Below are 23,088 nucleotides of genomic sequence, written 5' to 3'. Positions count from 1 at the left end.
TACGGGCTTTGAGCTGGAGTCTTATAACACCACTTTGCTGTGTCTCCCCAGACCAGCAGAAAAGACATGGTCTATTGAGTCTCCCTCCTTGGAGAACTTCAAAAGCTGCCTGGATATGGTCCTGGGCAACCTTCTCTGGGCAGCCCTGCCTGAGTAAGGGGTTGGATCATGTGTCTTGAGAGTCCCTGCCAACCTCAACCATTCTGTTATTCTGGGAGAATACCCACTCCTTACTGCCTGGCTCCTGGTTCAAATTCATTACCTGCATATATACTGTCCTCTGGTTTTATCTACTTGCTATGAATTGCTGGGATGGATGGATGGTGGTCTAGGTATTACATATGGCTCATGTACAATATGTTTATCTTGTAAACTGACAGAGAGCTGTATCTTGAAGTCTGCTAGGGAGCCCAGGGTTGAATTAACCACTGAACCAAACCATACAGCCCAAAGTAGACTCACAAGTACAATGTGAGTGTAAGGACCCCACATGGTGAAGCCAGCACACATGGCTGTCAGGGCCATGCGACACACTGCAGGACATCTGGTATTTGTTGGCAGAAAACACCAGGAATCATTTAAGTCCACCAGCTTTGGTATAGAGGCTCTCTCATGTGCCCTGCAAGCAAACTGGGAGGTGCTACCACTCTACAGTCACGCAGCAGCCTCAGGCTGTTAGGTTTAAGTTCCAGTTCATTATCGTACATCAGGCCCAGCAAAGGCTAATCACAGTAAGATAATTAAAAAGCAACCGGGCACCTTCAGCAGAAAGAAAAAAAAAGAGAGAGAGAAGCCCAAGCAAGGAGTAGCATGTTTTACCCTTTGATTGTGGTTTTCCTTGTTTGCTTAAGTTGCTGGAGCCCTTGAAGTTACATAAAGCAAGCGTGGCCAGGGACTGGCATTGTCTTAGCAGCATGAGGAAATTAGACTGTAAAAGAAGTCTGGACCCACCACAAGGTTTGTGTGATTTAACACGGAGTTCTGTGGGTAGGTCCTGTGATAGAAACATGGGTTAAATGGGGGGATTCAGTTCCTTGCAGCAACTCCTTAGGACAACCTAGGGCCACTTCATCTCTCTTTGTTCTTCCTTAGTGTTATCAGCCATGATGGTGATACACCAGTGCCCCAGTCTTCTCCATCTCCTCTCTCAGAGCAGGAGCTCCACAGGGGGCAGTTACCAGCAGCTCACCATGCAGGCTGTCGCGCATGGGGAGGCCGCCAGCACAGCACGGCCTGTTGGTAATGCCAGCAGCAGGGTCTGTGCTCACACAGGCACGTGCAGAAGTGTTTGCTTCCCCTCCACGGTGCAGAGCATGTGAGGTAGAGAGACAGCAGGCAAAAACCACTTTCTGCACTCCTAACAATTTAATGATTGGCATACATAACTTAAACCTTACGAGCAATTCAGGAATTAATTGTCTTGGCACTTGGCTTTGACTCTAGTGTTAGCTTGTATTATAAAACATATGAACATTATGGAAGCATTGCTCTATATATCACACAACATAGTGCATCAGAGAAAGTACTGCAGACAGGAAGGCAGCACCCTTCCTCATGCCTGCTTTGTCTTGCGCAATCAACTCCTCCCAAAAGCTCTGAGGAAGCAGTATGCAAGCTTTCAGCTGTCCTTCAGTTACACTAGAACAAGAAGCACAGAAATGAAATTCTACTTTTTGTTTATCTGGCCTTTCCTGCTGTGTGAGGACACGGTGTAGATGGGCCCCAGCCCAGAAAGAAGCCAGCCCAACCTCAGTCACCCTGCAGGCTGTAATAGGTATCATCTCTGCAATTGCAGCTTTTCCTGGATGTCTTTCATCAAAAGATGTATATGTCTTTTGATCTTCCTGCATTATAAAACCAGATGAACTAATCAAGAAATGGAGTACAAAATATAGTTTAGCATTTGTAACAACTGCCTCCTCAGAATGTCTCTGGAAGGCCTGTGGTTTGATCCTGCCACCAACTCCAGCACATGAAAGAGTCCTTCCTTCTGTTCTGACTCAAATATTTAAGTAAAAATGGGCCTTTTTTTTTCCTCCCTGTTTCAGGATTTTTACAAGTCTTTCTTTCACACCTCAGCTTATACTTAACTGACGTGGGCAGCCTGCTTGATGGAAGCACCCCAGATGAGCCAGGTGAGCCATCAAAAAAAAAGGAAGGGAATGCTATGGCTGCTCAGAGTAGGCAACTGTCATGTTCTCAGGAGCTTTGTTTCATAAAAAAAGGAATGAGCCTAAATGGCTGTCCCGAGATAGATATTATGTCTTTTTGCTTTTGAAGTGTATCTAGAGCTCAGGTTGCTTTCCTCTGGTGCTAGGGCTCTGTAAGCAGCAGCAACATATGGATTTCAAACATCAATCACTGCTGGAAGACAATGAACAAAGAGCCATGCAAAAGGGAGGAAAGAACTCTGAGCCAAACCCAGGTCACATGCCAGGTGAGATGACACCAGTTCAGTCTGTTCACTTGTCCTAACGAGGCCCTACTGCCATCTGCCCACATATTTCTATCTCTCTGGTGTTGTTGTCACAGCAAGTCCTTCATTCTTTTGACAAAAAGCCACCTGAACTATTGTATGTGTATTGATTTGGTTGATTTGCTGCCAGTGTAGCTCAGAGCATCATTAATCTGATACAGAGAGCACTGCTTGAAAGGCTTTGACTAAGTACAATATCAAGTGTCACCCTGGGCTTTAGAGTACAAAAAGTACAGATAGCACAAACAAAAAGGCCATATTCACCCTGGTTTAACTTTTCCAACTTTTCTAACAGTTGCCATGAAGTGATTATCCCATAGCTGAATCTGAAGGAGACCTGAACTGAAATGGGAAAAAGCTGCTTGGATAAAGATGTTTTTTCTAATTTCTTAAGCATGCTGCTTGGTTGATACTGCTGAAAACACTGGTGATTGGAAACATTCATGCTACTGGTTATCAGATGCTAGAATTGTCTGCTTTCTCTGAGGACTGCAACATGCTTAGCAGAAAGTGCCGTTTCACTGTCACCCCTGCTGTTCCCATAATCTCCTTCCTATTCACATCCTGAACACTCAAGATCTCAGTCTGATCTCTGTGTCATGCTGATGGCAGACAGAAATTCTCATAGCTTTACTGAATCTAAATATCACTTGAATTCTCAGCAATTCTGATATCCTGTGAAAGAAACTGTCTGAGGCAATTCAATGTGGTAATTTCTATCCCACTAATAAACTTACATTTTTGTTTAAAATGGCATCAGTCTGAATACAAAATGGGCCTGATCCTGCCTTGTTTTTAAGACAGAAAGGTGATGGGGAGCCAGGTCATAACTGAGCTTTTGCTTTCTTTCCTAGCACATGAATGAGGTCTAGAAACTTCTGAAAATGGGAGACAAGGAAATCAGAAGTGACTGGCTTTGCTTCTTAAACCAATTCCAGTACCATCTGAAATCAACATCATTTTGCCATGAAATTCAGTGAGACCAGCATGCCTTTTGTTGGTGCTACTCCTCTTATTTAGCATTATGAATGGCTATGACCGAGGAAAAAAGTTATTTTCCGAAGAAAACCTACCTGGTATTAGTGGTAACTCACGTAGAGTACCTATGAAAAAAAGCAACTTCTCTCTGTCACCAAATTATTGTTTCTCACTGACATTAAGAAAACAACCTGAAGATTAGCAATTGATAAATGGTTTATATTTCCTCAAATGTAAGTTTCTCTTTTTACACTGCAATTCAGACAATCGAGTCTATGTCAGCTTGTCAGCAATGCGTGACAATAGTTTCCTGTAACAAATAGGCCATGTTCCAGTACGCACATTCCACTTACATTAATCCTTGTACCACTTTGTGTTTAAAATACAAGAGGCAGACATGACTGGAAAAACAACTAAGATATCAACTGAGCAGTAAGCATGTAAGTGTGCTAAATTCTACATTTCCAGTGCTTTGCTGTCACTGGACTGTCCCAGTGCTACTCAGCACAGAGAGAAGATTGGACCCTGGCACCCTAAGAAAGAGGACAAAGCATCTCACTCATGCTGGCAGAACTCAGTGGCTAAGAGTTTAACCCTCGCTGCTGCAGTGAAGAAAGTAGATGTAGTGATGGCCCCTGTGAAGAGAGAAGTTCTCTTACCAGATCAGCTACCAGCCATCTATTTCCTTGTCATTTTGCTGGGGAGCAGCTAGATATTTGGCTGCATGGGGATGTAGCAATTTTCTTCTTGGTCAATAAGCACTCCCTATTTCTTCCAGTACAGGAATTTAAGTAGCAGATCCTCTCCCAGTCTAGTTTACAAATGAAAGCAAGCCATTCCATCCCTTAGTTCTGTGTTGGCATACAATTCTCTGAGAAATCCTAAAACATGAAACCCAAAGAGCAACAGGTCAGTGAAAGGATAAAGCACAACAGGACAAATTCTTCCCTCACCTACATGGAAACTCATCCATCTCAGGTTGCAAAAATAAATTTATGCACATCAGCAGCTCAATATTTCATACTTAAGGACATATCGGGGAGTTATGCTTAAATGGTAGCAGAGCCTACATCCTACTTCAGGTGTGGTTTAACACTTCATGCTTTTTTTCCAGTGTCACTTAAAACATAACTGAAATATGAAGCCCCTGATCTTTGCTCTTAGAATTAATCATATTTCTGTATTTGCCTGAACATGAGCCAGTAGTGAATTACAGACGTGACTGATAGAAAAAATTATGACTGGCAATACACTTAAACTGTTCACTATTCTGTATCTACTCTGAATTGCCCATGGTGGGGAAAAGCTCTCTCAGATTTTTGTTTAGCTTATACATTTTCGTTTGCTTAATTTGAAAAGGTGTTACTAGCCACATTCTTTGCTGTATTTTAGATCGCTACTTGCCACCATTTTACAGAGCATACTGTCTACTCCTGCCTGTGTTGTCTGTTGAACTGCCTATGAGTCAGTTCAGTTATAAGAAGGGAGGTAGAGAGCCTGTGTTTGGGCCACCTGGGGGAGGGATGGTTACCCAGCGAGTGTTGGCTAGAAATAGAGTGTCAGGGTTTTGGTTTTTTTCCCTCATAAATCTGGTTATGTTAATTCTAGTGGGTGCATCAACGTTATTTTTCTCAGTGTTAGGCAAAAGAATGGTTTCAGCAGCATATTCGTATTTTGCTTTTCTAGATGCTTACATAAGAAGAAATCATACTACTGATTGCAAATAGAAATACTCGAGGCCTCAGATCTGCACTGGTAGATTCATTTCTACAAGTCCTGAACAGACTTAAATTATTTTACTTTAAAAATCACTTGTTAAAATAAAATTTATTTCCTTAACATGAAAATAGTGGGAGAACTTGCAGAAGGCATGGTAGGAAAGTACTTTTTAGATGACTGAATCACACAGCACCCAATTCAGACACTTAGCTCTATTAGCACCAGTACTAAAGAGATGCTCCAGGTAAGCCTTTTCTGCCCAGTTATTGATAAAGGAAGAATAGAAATGAATCCCAACACAGGATATGAGAGAGTTTCAGTTGGTACCTCAGAATTCAACTATACAAGGTAATTCCTGCAGTGTGGACTAGAGAATGCCATTAGAGTCATGGAATGTTAATTCAGAAGAGACTAAGGCACAGCAGCTACAGAGCTGTAAATTCACACCATAACTTACACTCCTCTAATTTTCCTCTCAGCTGATGAAGATGAGTTTGAAACATATTGCAATGAGAAAATCCAACAACTTATCTGATCATAGAATCAAGACCAGCTTGGGTTTAAAAGGACCTTGGAGATCATCTGGTTTCAACCCCCCTGCTGTGGGCAGGGTCGTCAACCATTAGAGCAGGCTGCCCAGAGCCACATCCAGCCTTGCTTTGAATGCCTCCAGGGGTGGGGCATCCACAACCTCTCTGGGCAACCTGCTCCAGTGCATCACCACCCTCTGAGTGAAACACTTCCAACATCTGTCCTAAATCTCCTGTCTTAGTTTAAAAACATTCCCCTTTATCCTATCACTATCAACCTGTGTAAACAGTTGCTCCCCCTCCTGTTTATATACTCAAGGGAAACATTACTCCCATTTTCAAGAAAGGAAGAAAGGATGATCACTGAAGTTAGTATCCAGATTAGGCTTCTTCACTTAGTTGAGTTAACTTGGAATGGAAATCAACACAAGTGGCTACAGATTAATATAATTTAGTTTAACAGAATCACTTCAACAGTGAAATAATGTAGTGTTTGTTTTCTCAGATCACACAGTTCAGCAACCTGAAGAGCTATGAATCAGATTCTGATCATGCTTCAGGTGGAGGCTATCTGAATGGTCAGTTCTGACACCACTGTCTTCTCACAGGAGCATATGGAAGTACCAGAGAAAAAACATATGCTTTCCTTAAGGCAAATTCCCATTTTCTTTGGAATTCTCAAGCTTGAAGTACTTAAGGAAACAACAATACTTGCACTGTGTCTGTATTGTACTTTTTTTTTTATCACCAGTGCATTGAAAATATGGTAGTGTTGTGCACAGCATAGTAACCACAGCTTAAAAAGAAACCCGAGCAGCACCATGTAATGAAGAATCACTTCAAAGAATAAATCTTCCCTCTGCAGGTGAAGAGTTTATGTTTTAGCCATACAGCTGGCCTCTGGGAGGAAGATCTAATACAGACATTGTTAAATCCCAATTACCTTCTCTGTGGGTCTTTTTGTGTGTTGTTTTGTTTTGTTGTTTTTTAGTTGATCACATCTACTCAGCAATAAATAATTAGGGAATTTAGGAAACATGTCATTTCCAGAATGAGCCCAGTAATGTACCTGCATGGTAGCTCTAAGGAATTGTCCAATTCCTTCACAAAATTAAGACCTGAGCGACATTCATATCTTATTAAATGACAGTTGAATTACCGTGCGTGTTCGCAGAAGTTTGATCCTTTTCAGATATTGAAAAGGGCTGAGCACATGCCCACACCCTCAGACATGCAACTACTGATGGTTTTGTTCTAAAATTAAATGTACTTTGTTTGCCTGTGGGCCACCACTTTTGCCTACCTTGACAATGTTTGACAGTACTTTAGCTGTCCTCTCATGCTGTGACACAACTCTCTTGTAGTTGCTGAGTGTAAACAACTGACAATAGGTGATAGAAGCTGAGGAACTGACAGAAGTAGCACAAGAAATCAGATGAAACAAGGTCCAGTTAATCTCCCTGTTGATTTCATCACCTTTAATAGAAATTAATTTAGTTCAGTGTGATTAAGCCAAGACTTAAGTAATTGCTCAGACACTTCAGTGGGAACAGTGGATACCTGCTGGGTGTGACAATACTGAATTTAATTTAGGGAACAATGACAAATTGGACTATCCCAAAAAGCTGTAAAAAGTCAGAAGATCTTTTCTCTTCTTATAAAGAGCAAACAAAAGTAAGAGAACGGAGTACATTTATTTTTAATTTTGAGTATCTATAGGAAACACGGGACATTGTTAAGGAATCAGACATGATCTGTGTAAACACTAGTTTCCATTTTCCATAGTTTACTCATTTGTTCTGAGAGTGACTGCTTTTGAAACAACAGCAGTTGACTTTAGGTTCAGAATCCCATCTCATAGAACCTTTTAATTTAAGTAAGTTACCGTTTTGTGAAGTGGATGAAAAACAGATTAGCAACTTCGAAGGTAGACTGCAGAACAAAGATTGGCCTTATTCCGTGTATTCTACATATACATTTAAATTTAAGTAGCTCCAGACAAATTACTGTCAGTTAACCTTAGAGGGGCAGGAAGCAAAAACACTAAATACGATGAAGTGCGTTTCATTAAAAATATTCCGGTGACACTTCTTTTCTAACACACAACACAGTACTTCAGTGCATTTCAAGGCAAAAGGATGCATTTGACACATAGTGCTCCCTAGTAGCAAGAATCACGATGAAAAAACAGGATGCTGCTGGGGAGACTGCCACTAATGGGCCTCTTTGAGCAAAGACTTTACTAAGCAGCATGCTTTCCTGCTTACTGCATCAGATGCTGCTACACCTCTCCTACAGAATCCAGTTTACCAGAGAAAGATGGTCACTGTATGACAGCTGGTTAGTGATCTGCCAGTGATGCGCCGAACAGATGATAAAAGAGTAATTATGGTTCAAGTCACAGGCTGAGGGTCAAAGCTGGAGGCTTGAAGGGTCTGTGTCCTCATTTGCTGCTTTTACCATTCAGAGCCTGGAAGACATTCTCAGGTTACAATAATGCATGGACCCATATTATGTGTACCAACTAGCTTAAGTTCATCTTTCCCCATTGTCTCAAAGAAGCAAGTAGCTCTCTTAAAGACTCAGTCCAGAAAGATATTCTGGACAGAATAGGAAGGCAGGAAATGAAGATTAGAAATTTGGCTTCACTAAAGTCATTAACTTAAGCTCAGAATTTTACCTGAAAGGTACTAATTGTGAAGGTCCTTTTTTAAAGTTGTAAAATTGGAGTCTACACTTTCACCTCTTATTTTCCCAGTACTCCTGATGTTGCTGTTTCCAGGTACAAGAAACATGAGACTGAAGAAGCTTTAGGTATTGGAAGGCAAAATGCTACAACAAACTGCTGAATGAAGTAACAAAGCGTAAGAGCTGTTGGCTTTATCTTGATGTTCTGGGTTTTGAGAAAGTTTAGTAACAAAGAGGCTTTTTAAGTTTCTAACAGAAAGATATCTCCTCACAAATGTCAAGTTTTAAACCAAAAATACTTTTCTCACTCAAAGAACTGACAAATAAGTATAAAGATTCTTTTAAAACAGACCTTGTAAATAATCTTGGGTAAATTTAGTGGGTCTTTCTTCAGGAACAACTTGATTTAAACTGTAATTACATTTGGCAATATGAAACACAAAGAGAAACCTAATATAGTAAGGAGATTTCAACATGATTCCTGCAATAGAAAACTGTAGCTCCTTGTTAAAAGTATCTGGTGCGTTAGTAAAACAGCAGATAAATGAGTAGCTGGGAATTGGACTTCCCAAGGTCTGACAAAAGGCTGCAGAAGAGACTGTAAGCACAAGTTCAGTCACTGTAATGTAGTAAGGCAGTTCTTGTGCTTAAAAAAGTGGAGGCATAGAAAACAAAATGTAAAAATAAAATACTGAGTTTCAGCTTGGGAAAAGGTAATTCGAAGGTCCTTGATATCCCACATTTTCACATCACTCCATAGGAGGCCTGTTGCTTAATAGAGTACCATCTGAAAAAGACCATCTTCAGAGCAAATATTATCTGTTCTGTGAAGATTCTTTTCCTAACAAAAAAGTATTCCTAAATCTGCATAAAAGAATACAATGCTTAGTAATAATAATTAAGACCATAGACAGGGAAAAAAAAAACAATTACAGGTGATACTGATACTTTAGTCTGTAGAAGTCTTTTTTTTTTTTTCCTCCAAAATGTTAACTCTCAGTGCTGGAAAGGAAAACATGTAGAGATGGATGACCTCTTCCAGCCATTTGTGTGATCTCATTCCAGAGGAACAAATCCAGCCTAATGGTCTGAGGTGCTTCTGCTACTTGTATGCTCTCTTTCCCTCTGAGACCAGAAGGCAATGCTGGAATTTCCTAAGAATTCTGCTCTTGCGACATTCCCCTCAAAACATTCCTGTAGCTCTGTAGTCTGTAGAGAGCCTTCTATTCATCCAAAATTTCTCAAATTACTGAGATGCATCAACTGTTAATGACGGTCTTCAGAACTGGGGAAAAAGAGGCAAATTGACAAGTAGAAGAGTAACATTTTGAGGCTTTGTCTCTCTTTTATCACTATATTCCTGTATGGACAATAGTGAAAGTTCTCTTGCAATTTTTCTTACATACTGCCAGTGCACAATTCTGCTGTCTCAGCTGAGAGAAATTGTTCTCGTTAGCAAATCAGTACTAACAAATTTTAAAACTGTTAATGTTCAGAAAGTCATTTAAAACCACATTTGGTTTCATCGTTTGGCTCACTGGGAGGCATTTGCTCTGGCTAACTCCCAGGGCAGAAGTTACCTGCTACCTGCCTGCCCCATCCGAGGCAGGACTTGGCATTTCTTTCAGGTTACTCCTTAGGAACCAAAAGTCTCGCTGTCCTTACAGCCAAGAAGAGATATATTGCCTAACTCTGATAGGGTGTGGGGGCATATGTGTTATCTGAATTTGTTTGTGAAAGCCCTGAGCAGCTTTTGATAGCTACCGGGAGGTATGTTGTAAACTTTCTGTAATGAATACTTGTAGACATGAATGTTTGTGCATACCTTTACTATAAGAACAAGTTCAAGCCTGCACCATTTAGATTGCCTACTTTTCTGAATTGCACCTCTCTGAGTCTTTCTCCTGAAGAAGACTTCATGTGATCATTGTGTAAGTTGGAAGTATTTACAGATAAGCATTATGTGACTTTTCTTAGTTGAAGCTGAAGATATTACAAAATGTGTTCTCAGTTGGAAAAGCATTTAATAATAGATTTGACTTGAAAGCGTTGATCTTTAAGGTCTCCTTGTTGCAAACTGTATTAGAAATAAGAAAGGATTTGGATAGCATTATTTCAGATAATCATATTGACATATTTAGGTGGAAAAGAAATACTCAGACAGCTCTAAGCAAGTCTGATATAATGATAACTATTTCTGTGGTATATGTATTTTTAGAATTGTCAGGAGTTAGAATGTTGAGAACAACAGCCAAGTCATGCTTACCCAAAACTTTATTGATATATTCAATAACCTTTGTCTCCAGTACCTTCGCTTTTTGAATTCTGAACAATTAAATTTTTACAACTTATGGAAAAGAATGTGAAAGTCTAATTTAAAGACCTCAACCCCATCAGCAACCTCAGGTGAGAAGATCCTACTGAGTGTGTAAAGTGTGTATGTGGTGGCTTAGTTTCAAGTAAGCAATGGGCTGGAGAGGTGAAAAGGCATTCTAACTCTTGTTCAAGGCACCAGATCAAAAGAATTGATAATAAAGATCTCTTTTGTCCCTCTATTTTCAGACTCCAGTAAGCAGTTAAATGGCAAGCCCAATGTGCATTAAAGGCTTGATAACAGATCCGCTATGGGGCTTCAGATTTAAGATAGAGGAAAGGTATCAAGAAAGCTAGTATTTATTGTACCCATCTAAGAATGGTCAAAATATTCTTTCCTCAGTTCTGCTGTTACCATGATGAACTCAGGATGTGAAAGGGAAAATTTAAGATGGCATCATTTATGAGATCACTTGACATAGCTGGAAGGAGCAGGACAACTTTGAAGCACAACTGTTTTTCTTCAGTCCACTCTACAAGCAGAGCCTTCTCCACCCTGTATAGTCTAACAGCTATTTTTGAGTTGTAATTTACCTATGTTAATCAGTTAGGCAGTTTATCCAATTATGTGACGCACATTAAAACAAATTGAAGGCGATGTTTCCACACATGGTATTTTCATACCGGATGGGAATTTACTGTTCCAAATATAGTGCCCATGAAAAGGGCTTGGAGTCTATAAAACTTCAGTTTCATATGGCACCAAAACCATTGCATATACAGAATCCAATATCTCCATCACATTTGGCAGTGATGCCCAATTACTCAGTACAGCCCACTGAATCACCAAAACCACTTCCTGCCATGGACTTTCCTGTAAATCACCTCTCAAATACTGACCAAGCCCAGCCTTGCTTAGTTGTATGAAATCATACCCTAAGGTGGTGCGACTGCAAGCACAAACAGTGTACATCTGTCATTTCAGCTCAGTTAGTAATCCAGTTGCTTCTGCAGAATTAAGTCTTTCTCTCAAGGCTGTCAGAAAAAGTAGTCTTATCAGAAGGGTAACTGTAGTGAAACAGTAGTGCAATAATCCAAATAGAGTATTTACAAATATCAACACTATTTCTTTTACCTATTCTGGTCAATGATGAAAAATCATGGTGCACAACACTGGTAGATGTTGATGGTAACTTCCTATTCTGACTACTTACTGGTTATCTACTACAAAAATTTAGAAATTAAGATCTAAAAAGGGTAACTGATGTCACTATGGGATAATTTTATGAAGAAACATAGGTTTCAGAACTTACTCAGTGTCTTGAAAACATTAAATAGAATTTTTTTCAAGATAGAGTGCTTAAATGTAGGTACCTAAATAAAAGATAAAGGAATCTGCCTCAGCAGAGTTTAGCAGGCTGATTATAGGTATCCATGACCACATTTCCAGAAGTGCTGAACTCCTACAAGTCCTACTGATTTTAGTCAACAGCTCTGACAATCACAGCAGGAGATCTGAAAATTATGGTCTATATTTGTATTTGAAAGAATGTAGTAAGTTGACACAGATGCAGGATTCTGTTTGGGCATATCCTGCTCTCTGCCTACAGCTTGAATAAATATCCTCTACACAGGACTAATATGAAGTATTCTTGCCTCCCAGCCATGACTACGAAGCAGCACAGCTGCTGCTTACAACCTGTATGCTATTGTAGTAGGGCAGCTGCTGTATCCTTCAGAGAAGGGTGTTGCCTTATCAGTAGTTCCTCATGGTTATGGAAGCATGTCCCATATACTCAGTGTTCTCCAACCTGTTTCACCTTGAATTATCACATGCGATAATTCAGGGAACCTTATGTCAACCCAGAGCTCAAGGAAGGCACAAGGTGTTCCCAGGCTCCTGTCTCTCACACATAGCAGAGCTAATCAGAGTTCTCTATACATCTCGTAGGTATGCTTAAGCTCTTAGAGCAGGACTTTAAGAGGGCTATAAGAGAGAAGGGGACAAACTATTTAGCAGGGTCTGTGGTGATAGGACAAGGGGAAAAGGTTTCAAACAAGAACAGGGGAGATTTAGATTGGATGTAAGGAAAAAGTTTTTCATATTAAGGGTAGTGAAGCACTGGAACAGCTTGCTCAGAGCAGTGGTAGATGCCCCTGTCCCTGGAGACACTCAGGGTCATGTTGGAGGGGCTCCAAGCAACTTGATGTAGGTGTAGGTGTTCTTGTTCATTGCAGGGGACTAGACGACCTTTAAAGGTCCCTTCCAACTCAAATAATTCAGTGATTCTATGAAATAAGGCTGAATTGGAGCCTGACTTCTGTCTTTTCACACTCAAGATTTGGTGTTGATTATAATAAATCTGTATGGTCAGTACTGTAAAAAAAGGTATTTTCTGCCCCATTTCCTTTAGCAGTTATGCTGAGCAAGACCTCTAGCCCAGTGCTTCAGCACATAAAATGAAAGAAAGTTTATAATACCATATTGCTACACTTACCATGAATGTATCACTCCCTCACCCCTCTGTAAATTATTTTGCTGGAGGCTACATCATTCCCTCTGAGCAGCACACCGGGAGCTGACGGAGGCGTGAGGCACGAAGCCTCCCCAGTGCTGAGCTGCAGCATGTTGGGCGGCCTTTGATGCGAACTGGTTGTGCTGGTTCCCTGCGCCCTGGGAACCGGTCCGACAGGCCTGTTATGCCAACAAATTCTGGTATGATTCCACACTCTACAGAATGCAGAAACCTGCCCAGCCAGTTAAATGAAAGGCATATTAGGTTATCCATTGCACATTGTATATATCCTAGGAGCAGCAGATCTCCTCTCGGCACTCTCTAGTGTGGTCCACGGTGGCTTCCTCATCTTACTTACGCTTGAGGTTTATAGCTGGAGGGGAAGTCAATAGTAAACATTTATCACCCGATCAAGAGCAGAACTTTGCACAATTCAAAGAGAAGGGTGAGTTTTGAAAGCCTTTATTTAAAATTAATTTTAGATAACCTTAAGGAAAAATTTATATGATGCTTGAAATGGTATAGTGGCTATCTCCTTAATGTGTCTGGTACTGCCAGACTCTGTGGTGCTTGGTGACAGGATGCTGGGGAGAGCAGCTTTCTGACCCTTCTGTGTGTAGCTCAACATCTGTCTGCAGGAGTATTTACTGGAGACAGTTTAAGGAACTAAGCATGGATTGAGAGAGAAACTTCACTGCCAGTGACTTAATACACTGAGCATGTCACTCGAGTGTTGCCTCCTGGTCTCCTCGTTAATACAGTGTTTTTGTAATCCCTTTCTCATACTAACTCTTGTTGTGATGAGGCATAGTGCAACTACAGCAAGATGTGCTGTTACTAATTCTTGTTGGAATTATTTTTATTAATTATTCAGTTTTATGACGTGAGTTAATTAAAAGTAGATTTACATGTTCAGAATTGGCTTCCTGGTAAAATAGGAAATGTACTTGTCATTCTTACCGCTTCCTTTCTACATACTTAACAGTTTTCCTGTTTGGAACACACCGGTTAACCGTGGTGGCAACAGTAACAAAAAGCAGTCCTAGGCGTAGAGAGTAGGCAGACCTCAAGGCTGTACCTGTATCAGCAAGTGAATCCATTCACAAGTATGGTGTCAAAAAAGAAAAATTAAACAGTGTGAAAACAAAAGCTGTGGAATCTGGTAACTGATTAACTACTGGAGCACAGAAGTACTTGCTGAGCTGAACAGAAAGGAATGAAGACAGGTTTTGTCATGCCTGTTAGGACAAAATAACACTTTAACTTAAGTAAATGTGAATATTCTCACCATGCATGTAACTGCATTTTTGAAAACCCTTGCATAGTTACTTCTGTATCCCTGAGAGTCTTAATTTAGTCTATCTTTAAGTGAAATTTTCTTTCATGATGTTAAAAATGTAAATAAATCAGTGTCCCCAGTGGACATAAGCCACTAGATACAAAAAGATCTGTTCGGGATTAAGTAAGAAGTTACAGTAGTCACACAACAGGAAGCTTCAGTTATAGAGGCATTTAACTGCCTGCTATTTCCAAGTTGATGAAAAAATGAACATTATCCTTCTGTAAAGTATCATTAAAAAAAATGCCTCCTAAGCCGCTAAAAACCCCATCAAACAGCAGATTTAATGATTTTCTCACTAGTCACGTTGCATCTTTGTTAAAACTGTTTTTCAAAGTGTGGGTAAACAGAAAAGAACATAGAGATGCCCTAAAGTTTTGCACTCTCACGAAAGATAAAGACTTTTTTTTTTAATTAAATGTTATCATCATTGTTGATTTTCCTATTAAATATAGAAGGAAATTTTGTCCTCCAAAGAAAAAGAATGTAACTGGCCGAACTGCACTGCGGGGTGTGGGGGGGTGTTGAAGGGCACAGAAAGCAGGGGCTATTGTTCGGAATTTTTTTCCCCAAAGAGGTAAGTAAAAGGTTTCCCATTTGTTGTTCCTCTTTTGATTGTTTTCCTGTCCTGAATTTTTGTCATTCACTACAGCAGAAGGTAGACAGCATGGTTTTGTACAGAAACCTGTAAATTTTTACTTCAGCCTTTCAAGCTGAAGTAGCCTTCCAAGGCTGAAATAAATATGCAAAACTATTCAAGACTACTCATAGCAACCTGAGAAACATCAGAAAGAGCAAAGGATTTCTGCATGCAGATAGCACAAACAGGTACTCTCAGAATCTGAGGCCCAGGAGCACCGTGCTGTGGTCCTGAAACAGAATCCCTCAGGTCCTGGTGTGGTATTTTCTCCATCAAGACTCTCTAAAAGACCTGAGAGTTTCAGCTGAACAAATTCAGGCTGTTTTTGACTACAGATGAGCAGTGAAAGCACTTCAAAGAAGAGAGTCTCTTAAAGTGAACATTGTTACTGGCATCAGTGAATTTGATCTTGGCTTCATTTCAAAAGTGGCTATGCAAGCAGCTTGAGAAGAATCACATTCAACTAGTGGGGGGTGACGGAGTGGCAGAAAAAGCAAATAGTACCAGTGCCAGACAGCAGTGGTATGCACTGCGTGCATTCCCAGATGTAAGAAATCATATCGCACAGAGGACTGCCGGCTCCTGTACTCCTAGTCAAACCCTGTTCAGGGGGTTTAGGTAGCAGCTGAACTGCCACATGCCCCTGGTAGCTGCATATGAAGCTGGGCTACTTTGATGTCTTTATTGGGAACTGTAACGTAAAGTTCATGAAATGCACATGTCTAGATGTTACGCAACATATTTATCCCTCAGTGCAGATATGCAAGTCAGGGAGGTTGGGAGCAAACTGACCATGGATGTGTGTGTGCAATCTGCTAAATCTTATGTAAATAGATAAGGACTTCACCATTGTGTATATATATCTATAAATACAGGAAAAGAGTGATATATTTATTGTATTCAAAACAATTAAACATCTAAATTAGAGTTCCCCCTTGCAATTCAAAGCTGGTTTTAATCTTTGATCTAAATTCGAAGTAATAGAAACAGAAAAATACAAGTTATCTACTAATCTCTTTTAACCCTATTTTGTAAGCATATGCAGTGGGCTAGGTCTTTTATCTGAATGCAGTGTTATCTGAATGGTTAGAGACACTGATGCTCTGTATCATCATCATCAAAAAAGGAGGGGTCATAAAGGCTTTTCTTAATTGTTATTTTATCTGTACTACACCACTGCAGTACTCTTAGAAAAGATTTTCTGTCATTAGTTGATTCGCTGGGATTAAATTAGGTTCCCTTCTCCAGAGTTGCTCACGGATAAGTATTCTGTCAGCGAGTTTAATGTGCCATATTATTTTGAAATCTGAATGTGAGCCAAGACAATACAAAAAGTTTTGCCTCTGTTCAAGCTGAACAGTGAAGTCTTTTTTCCACAGTTTTATTGTTTAGGTGTGGTGTTTACTCTTAGTTAGGAGATGAATGAGTTGAGTTCTAGTCAGACTAGCCAGCTTAAGACATCCAGTATAAGTGGATGTGCAATATACAACTCTTCAGTAGTTTTCTAGTATGTTTAATGAGCCAGGGATCTGTGCAAATATGTGATTATGAAATACATAAAACCAAATAAATCTGGAAGGGAGATAAATATAAAGTTCAACTGCTGGTCTTAATCCATTATCGCTTACTTTACACAGATAAGGATAGCACTGTAGAAGTCAATGGAATTATATTGCTGTAAAGTTCATTCAGCGTAAGCAAATATGAAAATAAGCTGCTCACAGAGTTTATTGGGAAATAAAATTGATGACACTATTCTCTGGAGTGCTTCCTACAGAGAGATTTACGGTAAAACACCCGATGAATAAGGAAGAGGACAATTTTATTGCTACTTATCAGGTCTTTGTATGTATCTAAGACACCTGTTTCTTTTAACTGTAAGGAAATGATTACTTTCCTACATCACTAACTTTTAGATTAGAGAAGCTTCAAAAGCAGAATACAAAGCTGCCACTAAGACAGTATTTACAGTCTTCTTCTTACATAAGAATACCGGAGCATCTAAGGTAACCTATGATGATAGCTTTTTTTTTTCTGTAAGACGTCTGTACTGAAATTATAATATAACAAATGTATAATGTAAGCAATCTGCTGCTGAGCTACTAAACACTGGATTTATTTTAAGTTAGTTGGAAAATAAGTGGTTAAACAATGGTGAGGAATTAGTGGATGAGTTAATGACAGGATTTTTTTAAATACTTCAAAATTCAAGGCATAGAGGTGATGGGAAACTGAGAACATTCTCAGCAGAGATGAACAACAGATCTGAGTCTATTTAATCACTGGTCCTCTAGGACTCCTGCCTGACAGCTTTTCATGATACCTCAGAAATGTTAAAATACTATCTCAGATCAGATTTTACTTATACTGTAGCTTGGTATTTACGACTCTTGCTGGAGGTTTAAGTGATCTGAGTCATGGAATAAGAGGAAGGTGACACTGCTATTAACATCTACTGAACACCTGAACAACTAATACTGTACTAGGTTAGATATCAGGTTAGATATTATGAAAAAGTTGTGCACCAAAGGGCAATGAGCATGGGACGTGCTCCCCAGGGCAGTATTCATAGCCTCAAGCTGTTGGAGTTCAAGAAACAACTGGGCAATGCTCTCAGATACAGGGTCTGATGTTTGGGTGGTGCTGTGTGGAGTCAGAAGCTGGGACTCCATAATCTTTGTGGGTCCCTTCCAACATGGCATTTCTATGATTGTATGAATTAATAGACTGGGAAGCATGTGCTTGCTGCACTGGCCCTTGCAAACAGATCACCAATGTAAGGATGTCACTAATTTGTATTACGTGTTTCTGTACATACCAGACGGTATTGTGGAATCATGTGAAGGCAGAATATTATTACTGAAAAACAGTATTTTGTTTCTATTTTGTTACTAACTGTGAATCTAAGACTGAGGGGGTTGGCAGAGAGCAGAGCAGGTTCCAAACATCCAAGTGGTGTAAAATGCCTCACATAGATCAGCCAGCCTCTGCTGCCTAAAGCCACGCCAATTCCACGAGCCCACAGGTTAACAGCCACACGATGCATTAAAGCACACCTTGGGCTATTCTGCCACACGCCAACGCGACACACACGACAACCAGCCGAGATGAAGCACAGGATAAAAACCACTGCCCCTCATCTTTCCGCTCTCGCGAGAGCGGCGCGGAACCATCGCGAGATGTGGCCCTGACCCCTCCCTAAAAGCTGGGAGGGTGCCGGCTCTCGGCTTTCGCTTTTCCCGCCGTTTCCCGCGGAGCCGCCGGGAGCCAACCAGGTAACGGCGCGCGCCCTCCTCCTCACCGCCCTCTGGTACCGGGCGCTGCGTTTGCGGAGGGCTGTCAGCCGTTTGTCACCGCCCAGAGGTGCGGGGAGCTCCGCTCTTGGGGTGAGGGCCGGTGCCGTGCTGCTGGGTCTGGGGGTGAGGATGGGATCCGGAAGAGGTGCGCGTTCCCGTGAGCCCCGTACCTGTGAGGGGGAGCGCGACCCGGGTGATTTTGTGAGGGGAAAAGGGTGTTTTCTGAAGTATGCGCGGTTGGGTGTAGGGAAATAAGAGCGCACGAGCCACTCGCGTGGTCGCTAGGCCATCGTAGGGAAGCGCTATACGATGGCAGCACACAGAGCGGAGCATTTCGACCGCGAAGATGTGAGCAGAGTGCCGGCCAACTTGAGCTGAAGCTGTAGGCATTGCTGACTTGGAAAGGTAATTTTATGTTCTGTTCTGTTCTCAGTACGAGGATGTGAGCTGGTTTGAAATCACGTACTGAAATGGCCACTGCGGTTTTTTGGTGATTTTTTTTTTTTTAATTTTGGGACATACTAAGGCAAATCTAGCAATGCTTAATGCATGCTGAATGTGCTGTCAGCAGCAATTACTGTATCTCAGTACACTGTAGAAAACATACAGCTTGAGTATTACTATGTTATCAGGAATAACGCTTTGTTCTGTTTACTTCATTGTTTTTATTCCATAGTAAAGATGTGCAAACTGAAATAAAAGTGACCTGCTTAACCCTCAGCTCAAAGGTTTGAGAAAGGAGACAGGATCCAAGGCCTCCAGGTCCTAGGCTGGATCATTGACCACTGGCTTATCAGTTAAGCCAGCAGATGTGTTCACAGGGAAGTGAAGGACAGAGATTAAATGAGTGTCTGTATTGGACGCCCAGTGTACCAATTAGAGATCTGAGTATCACACTTCTGCAGATCACCTGAGGGCATCATCTCTGCTAAGCAACCCTTAAAAAGAAAGAAGAATTGCAAGTAAGATTGTTCTATCTGTATCAGCAGTCTGATTTTTAACATAGAGCTGGCTCATTGTTGTCCTGACCTAGTAGCATTTGGGGGATTTGCGAGTTCTCAGATTGATTGAGTTCCTTTGCATCCTGGTGTAGGAATATTTTCAGTGTACAATCAGGCAGATTTCAGGGAGATTTGGGCTTCTCTTTGCAGAAGAGTGTCATTCGAATCCTATGTATATGAAGAATGCATATACACAAATGTATGTCTTACAAAACTTTTGACAAACAGTTTTACTAACAGCAGAACTTTGTGAGCTTGGGTTACTTTTAGAAAACAGCAGTAGTTTTACATGGAGGAGGAATAAAAACACACATATCTTTATTTTTAATTTGATAACTGTTTAAGAAGTGCAAGGTAGAAGGGACAGTTTTATAATTAGTTGCAGCCCAATATTTGCATCTTCCATACTTCTAGCATGACTGCCAGTAAATAAGTGCAACTTGACAAGAATATGAGTGAGTTTGTCTTTCATCCACAGCTGCATGTTATGCTCTGATAAATGCAAACATGAGTGTTGTCAATCTGTCGTTACAGGTATACACCTGTCTTCAGAAACAGCTTCATAACTATGCTGTTTAAAACTTAAAGTGTGAGAGTGCGCCAGTTCTGCCAACAAACCAGATAAGTTGAGAGCAGAAAAAACAAGATGAATGCATCTGGAGGAACTTGTGGGAGCCCTAGTTCTGCAGAGCCTGCTGGAGATTTCTTCAAGGAACTGTGGTCCAAACTGAAGGAATGTCACGATAAAGAAGTGCAAGGTAAAAAGCTTTCTGTGAAAACAGATTTTATCTGGTACCACTGGAGAGGCTGGAACCAGAGTACCACTCTGTGTATGGAACTAAGTGCATTCTTAGCATCTTGTGTTATTCAAGATGATGGACTGCATGGTTATAAATGATCCCTACAGATCAACCACCAAAGTCTGATTTAAAAGAATCACATTTAAACTGCCAACAACTGTAAATGGTTTGTTAGACCAGATGAGATGCAGTGTTATGTGAGATCTCTTTTTTTGTTTAGTAAACACTCAAATGGTGGCTTAGCTTTAATGTTATGATTTTAAGTTACCAGATCAATTACTTATTTTTTAATGTCATCAAGTACATGAAAGTGGTGACTGAACTGTGTAATTTCACTGAACTGTGCCAAATCCCATTGCAGGTTAGAATTACTCAAATGAAAAGTATTTCTTAAATTTTCAGTGATTCACAGTTTCTCAATGTTATTTATAAAAATGTTGCCAATATATTTATTTTGTGACCTGTGTGATACTAGTTTTACTATGGTTTGACTGTTAGGATCTTTCCATTCTTCAGCAGTGTGGGAAATGAGCAGCACTCAAAGATGGATTATCACATTGTATGTTTATGGTTGTAATATTGTTTCACACATAGTACTCATAACATGTGCTAAAAATACTTTGTTGGAAGTTGTATCTGGTTATCTGCAGTCACACAACCCATTTTTCTCTGAAGAGAGTTAAAACAGTATTTGCATATTCAACAAGATATTGCTATGCATAAAGTATTGTTTTTGGAATAATAGCAGTTCAGTTTTTTTGTGAATTGTGAGCTTTAGTTGTACAAGTGGGTCTTTACAGTCGGACCACTCTGGTAGCCTTGATTGTTTCCCACAGCCTTAAACCTGATGTAGGTTTGACCATTTTGGTCCAGATAGATCATCTCTTGTGAATTTTAAAAGCTGTGAGGATTGCTCTATAAGGTTGAGATGTTTCATACCTCACAACTCAACATTTTGGAAGGTTGATCCTTCATGCTTTAAGTATTTGGAGAGAAAAAGAAATCCACCAGTTTGGAGGGAGATGCCAGTTAATAACTTTATGTTCCATTAAAAAGTAGCATGTGTAGCCATATTAAATATAATTTTATACTGTATCCTGAATTGCAGGGAAAAAAATTGTGTTCTTGATTTTATTAAAAAAAAAATTCTTTTCAGAGTGGGTGTGATGTAAGCTACAGATAAAAGCAGAATTACTGACAGAATGGGATCTGGCAATCTGTGGCATGCCTGAACAACAAAAACTTGAAAACCAAAAAGCTCTAATGTGGAGGGTGATGTTAAGTGACCCCTTCTCCAGTTTCTTGGGATGTGCAGCACGTGATTTAACATTTTGGTTTTCTTCATGCATATAAAGATGCTCTTTAGAATGTATGCTAGGTGGGGCCAGATAATTTTGCCACTAGGCAGACTTTTTCATGCCCAGCCCTTTGTCAGTGTGTCCCGCACCGTGTTAGGTAAAATTAGGTCTTCCGTGATAACATCAAAGACATGCCTTAAGGAGAGTTAATTTTTTCAAAAGGTGGGGATCCTCTTATAGAAAATGTTACTGGAAGATATTTTAGAAACATCAAACACAGGCTTGCCTGGACTTCGCTTGTTTCTGAAGTCTATAAATAAGAATTAAAATTGACTCATGAGTTCCCAGTCTGAATGTCAGCAAAAAATTATTTTAAAGATGGTGGATGTCGGATTAAGTGAAAGTTAGAAGTTGGAGGTGTGTGGTGTGTGCAATGCACAGGGTGCTATTGTGGTGTAATTCTTATTTATTAGAAATCCAAAGAGTGCAGAATTTTTTTACGTAAGACCTGAAGTGTTCAGGTGTATTATACAGTCAATATTTATCAATATTTAAATAGAATATTTCAAACTCATACATTCTTAAGTGGGTTGCATTGAATTTTTTCTGTTGCTGCGTTGTAAAGAGCATATGGTTGATGTTTTTTTTCCTACCATGTTAGCTAAACAGACCTTGTTGTGGCCAACAACAGGACTCCTACAACCAACCCAGTTTCTGAAGATACTGGGCATGGTCAGTGCTGATTGATGTTCCATGGAATTTGGGCATGCTCAGCAACATAGAATACTGCTTATTAAAACTATGTTTGCTGTTATTCCTGCCTGTAGAATGTGTGAAAGACTTGCATAGCCTGTGCAAATTAGAAAGCAGTGTGATAATGCTGCTTTATGAGGTGATTAAATTTTGCAGGTGTCCAACACTTAAAACTAGCTGAAAATGATCATTTGAATGCTTACCACGTCTTATCACGTGGTTCCTGAGGATGAATTAAGATAAGAGTTGTTTTTTTTTTAGTGTAAAACTTTATATTTTCCTGTAGAAATGTATGAAGAGAGTTGTGTACAAGATATTAATAATTTTCAAATTTTCCTCATCTGAAACTCATAATCGGAGAATGGGTGTGTGGGGGTTGGAAAATGTAGCCTTTGAAGCAGGGAAAACAGGAACAGGGGAACAGGAAAAGCAGTCTGGTTAGTTGCCATCAGTAAGGAAATGGCTACAGACTCTTCAAAAGTAAGTAATCATAGAAAACAAAGTTAGAAGGGAGTGCAGTAGGTCATCCAGTCAATTTCTATACCCTTAAGGTAGGGTTTTATCTGTGTCACTACTGATGGAAGCTTGTCCAACCCATTCTTGGAAGACAGACTCTGCAGGCTTCCTTAGCATTTTAAGGAAAGCATCTTAAAATAAGCAATTTTAAGAAGATAGAATTATTGCCATTGAAAATTCTCCAGAACAGTAATTGTCATGGCTGTTAATTGAAACCTTACAGGT

General features: G+C 40.1%; 1 protein-coding gene across 4 annotated transcripts in view; it reads left to right on the top strand.

The window, feature by feature from the left end:
- Positions 1 to 13,558: 13,558 nt before the first annotated feature.
- Positions 13,559 to 23,088, top strand: part of RBBP8 (RB binding protein 8, endonuclease) — a 38,101-nt gene continuing 28,571 nt past the window's right edge. The window contains exons 1-2 of one of the 4 annotated variants that reach the window (XM_065752602.1): positions 13,559 to 13,665; positions 20,031 to 20,254. In XM_065752602.1, the coding sequence (XP_065608674.1) occupies positions 20,143 to 20,254 (112 nt within the window). In that variant the 5' untranslated portion in view covers positions 13,559 to 13,665; positions 20,031 to 20,142. Of the gene's footprint in view, positions 13,666 to 18,440; positions 18,475 to 18,545; positions 18,563 to 18,843; positions 18,901 to 20,030; positions 20,255 to 23,088 lie in introns of those variants that run through there. The other 3 variants (XM_065752603.1, XM_065752604.1, XM_065752601.1) reach the window with 3 other exon arrangements.

This window comes from Cyrtonyx montezumae, unplaced genomic scaffold (genome assembly GCF_038088225.1).
Source record: "Cyrtonyx montezumae isolate F1298 unplaced genomic scaffold, pur_monq_1.0 scaffold_8, whole genome shotgun sequence".
Lineage (NCBI taxonomy): Eukaryota > Metazoa > Chordata > Aves > Galliformes > Odontophoridae > Cyrtonyx > Cyrtonyx montezumae.
This window is presented reverse-complemented; position numbering and strand designations above follow the sequence as displayed.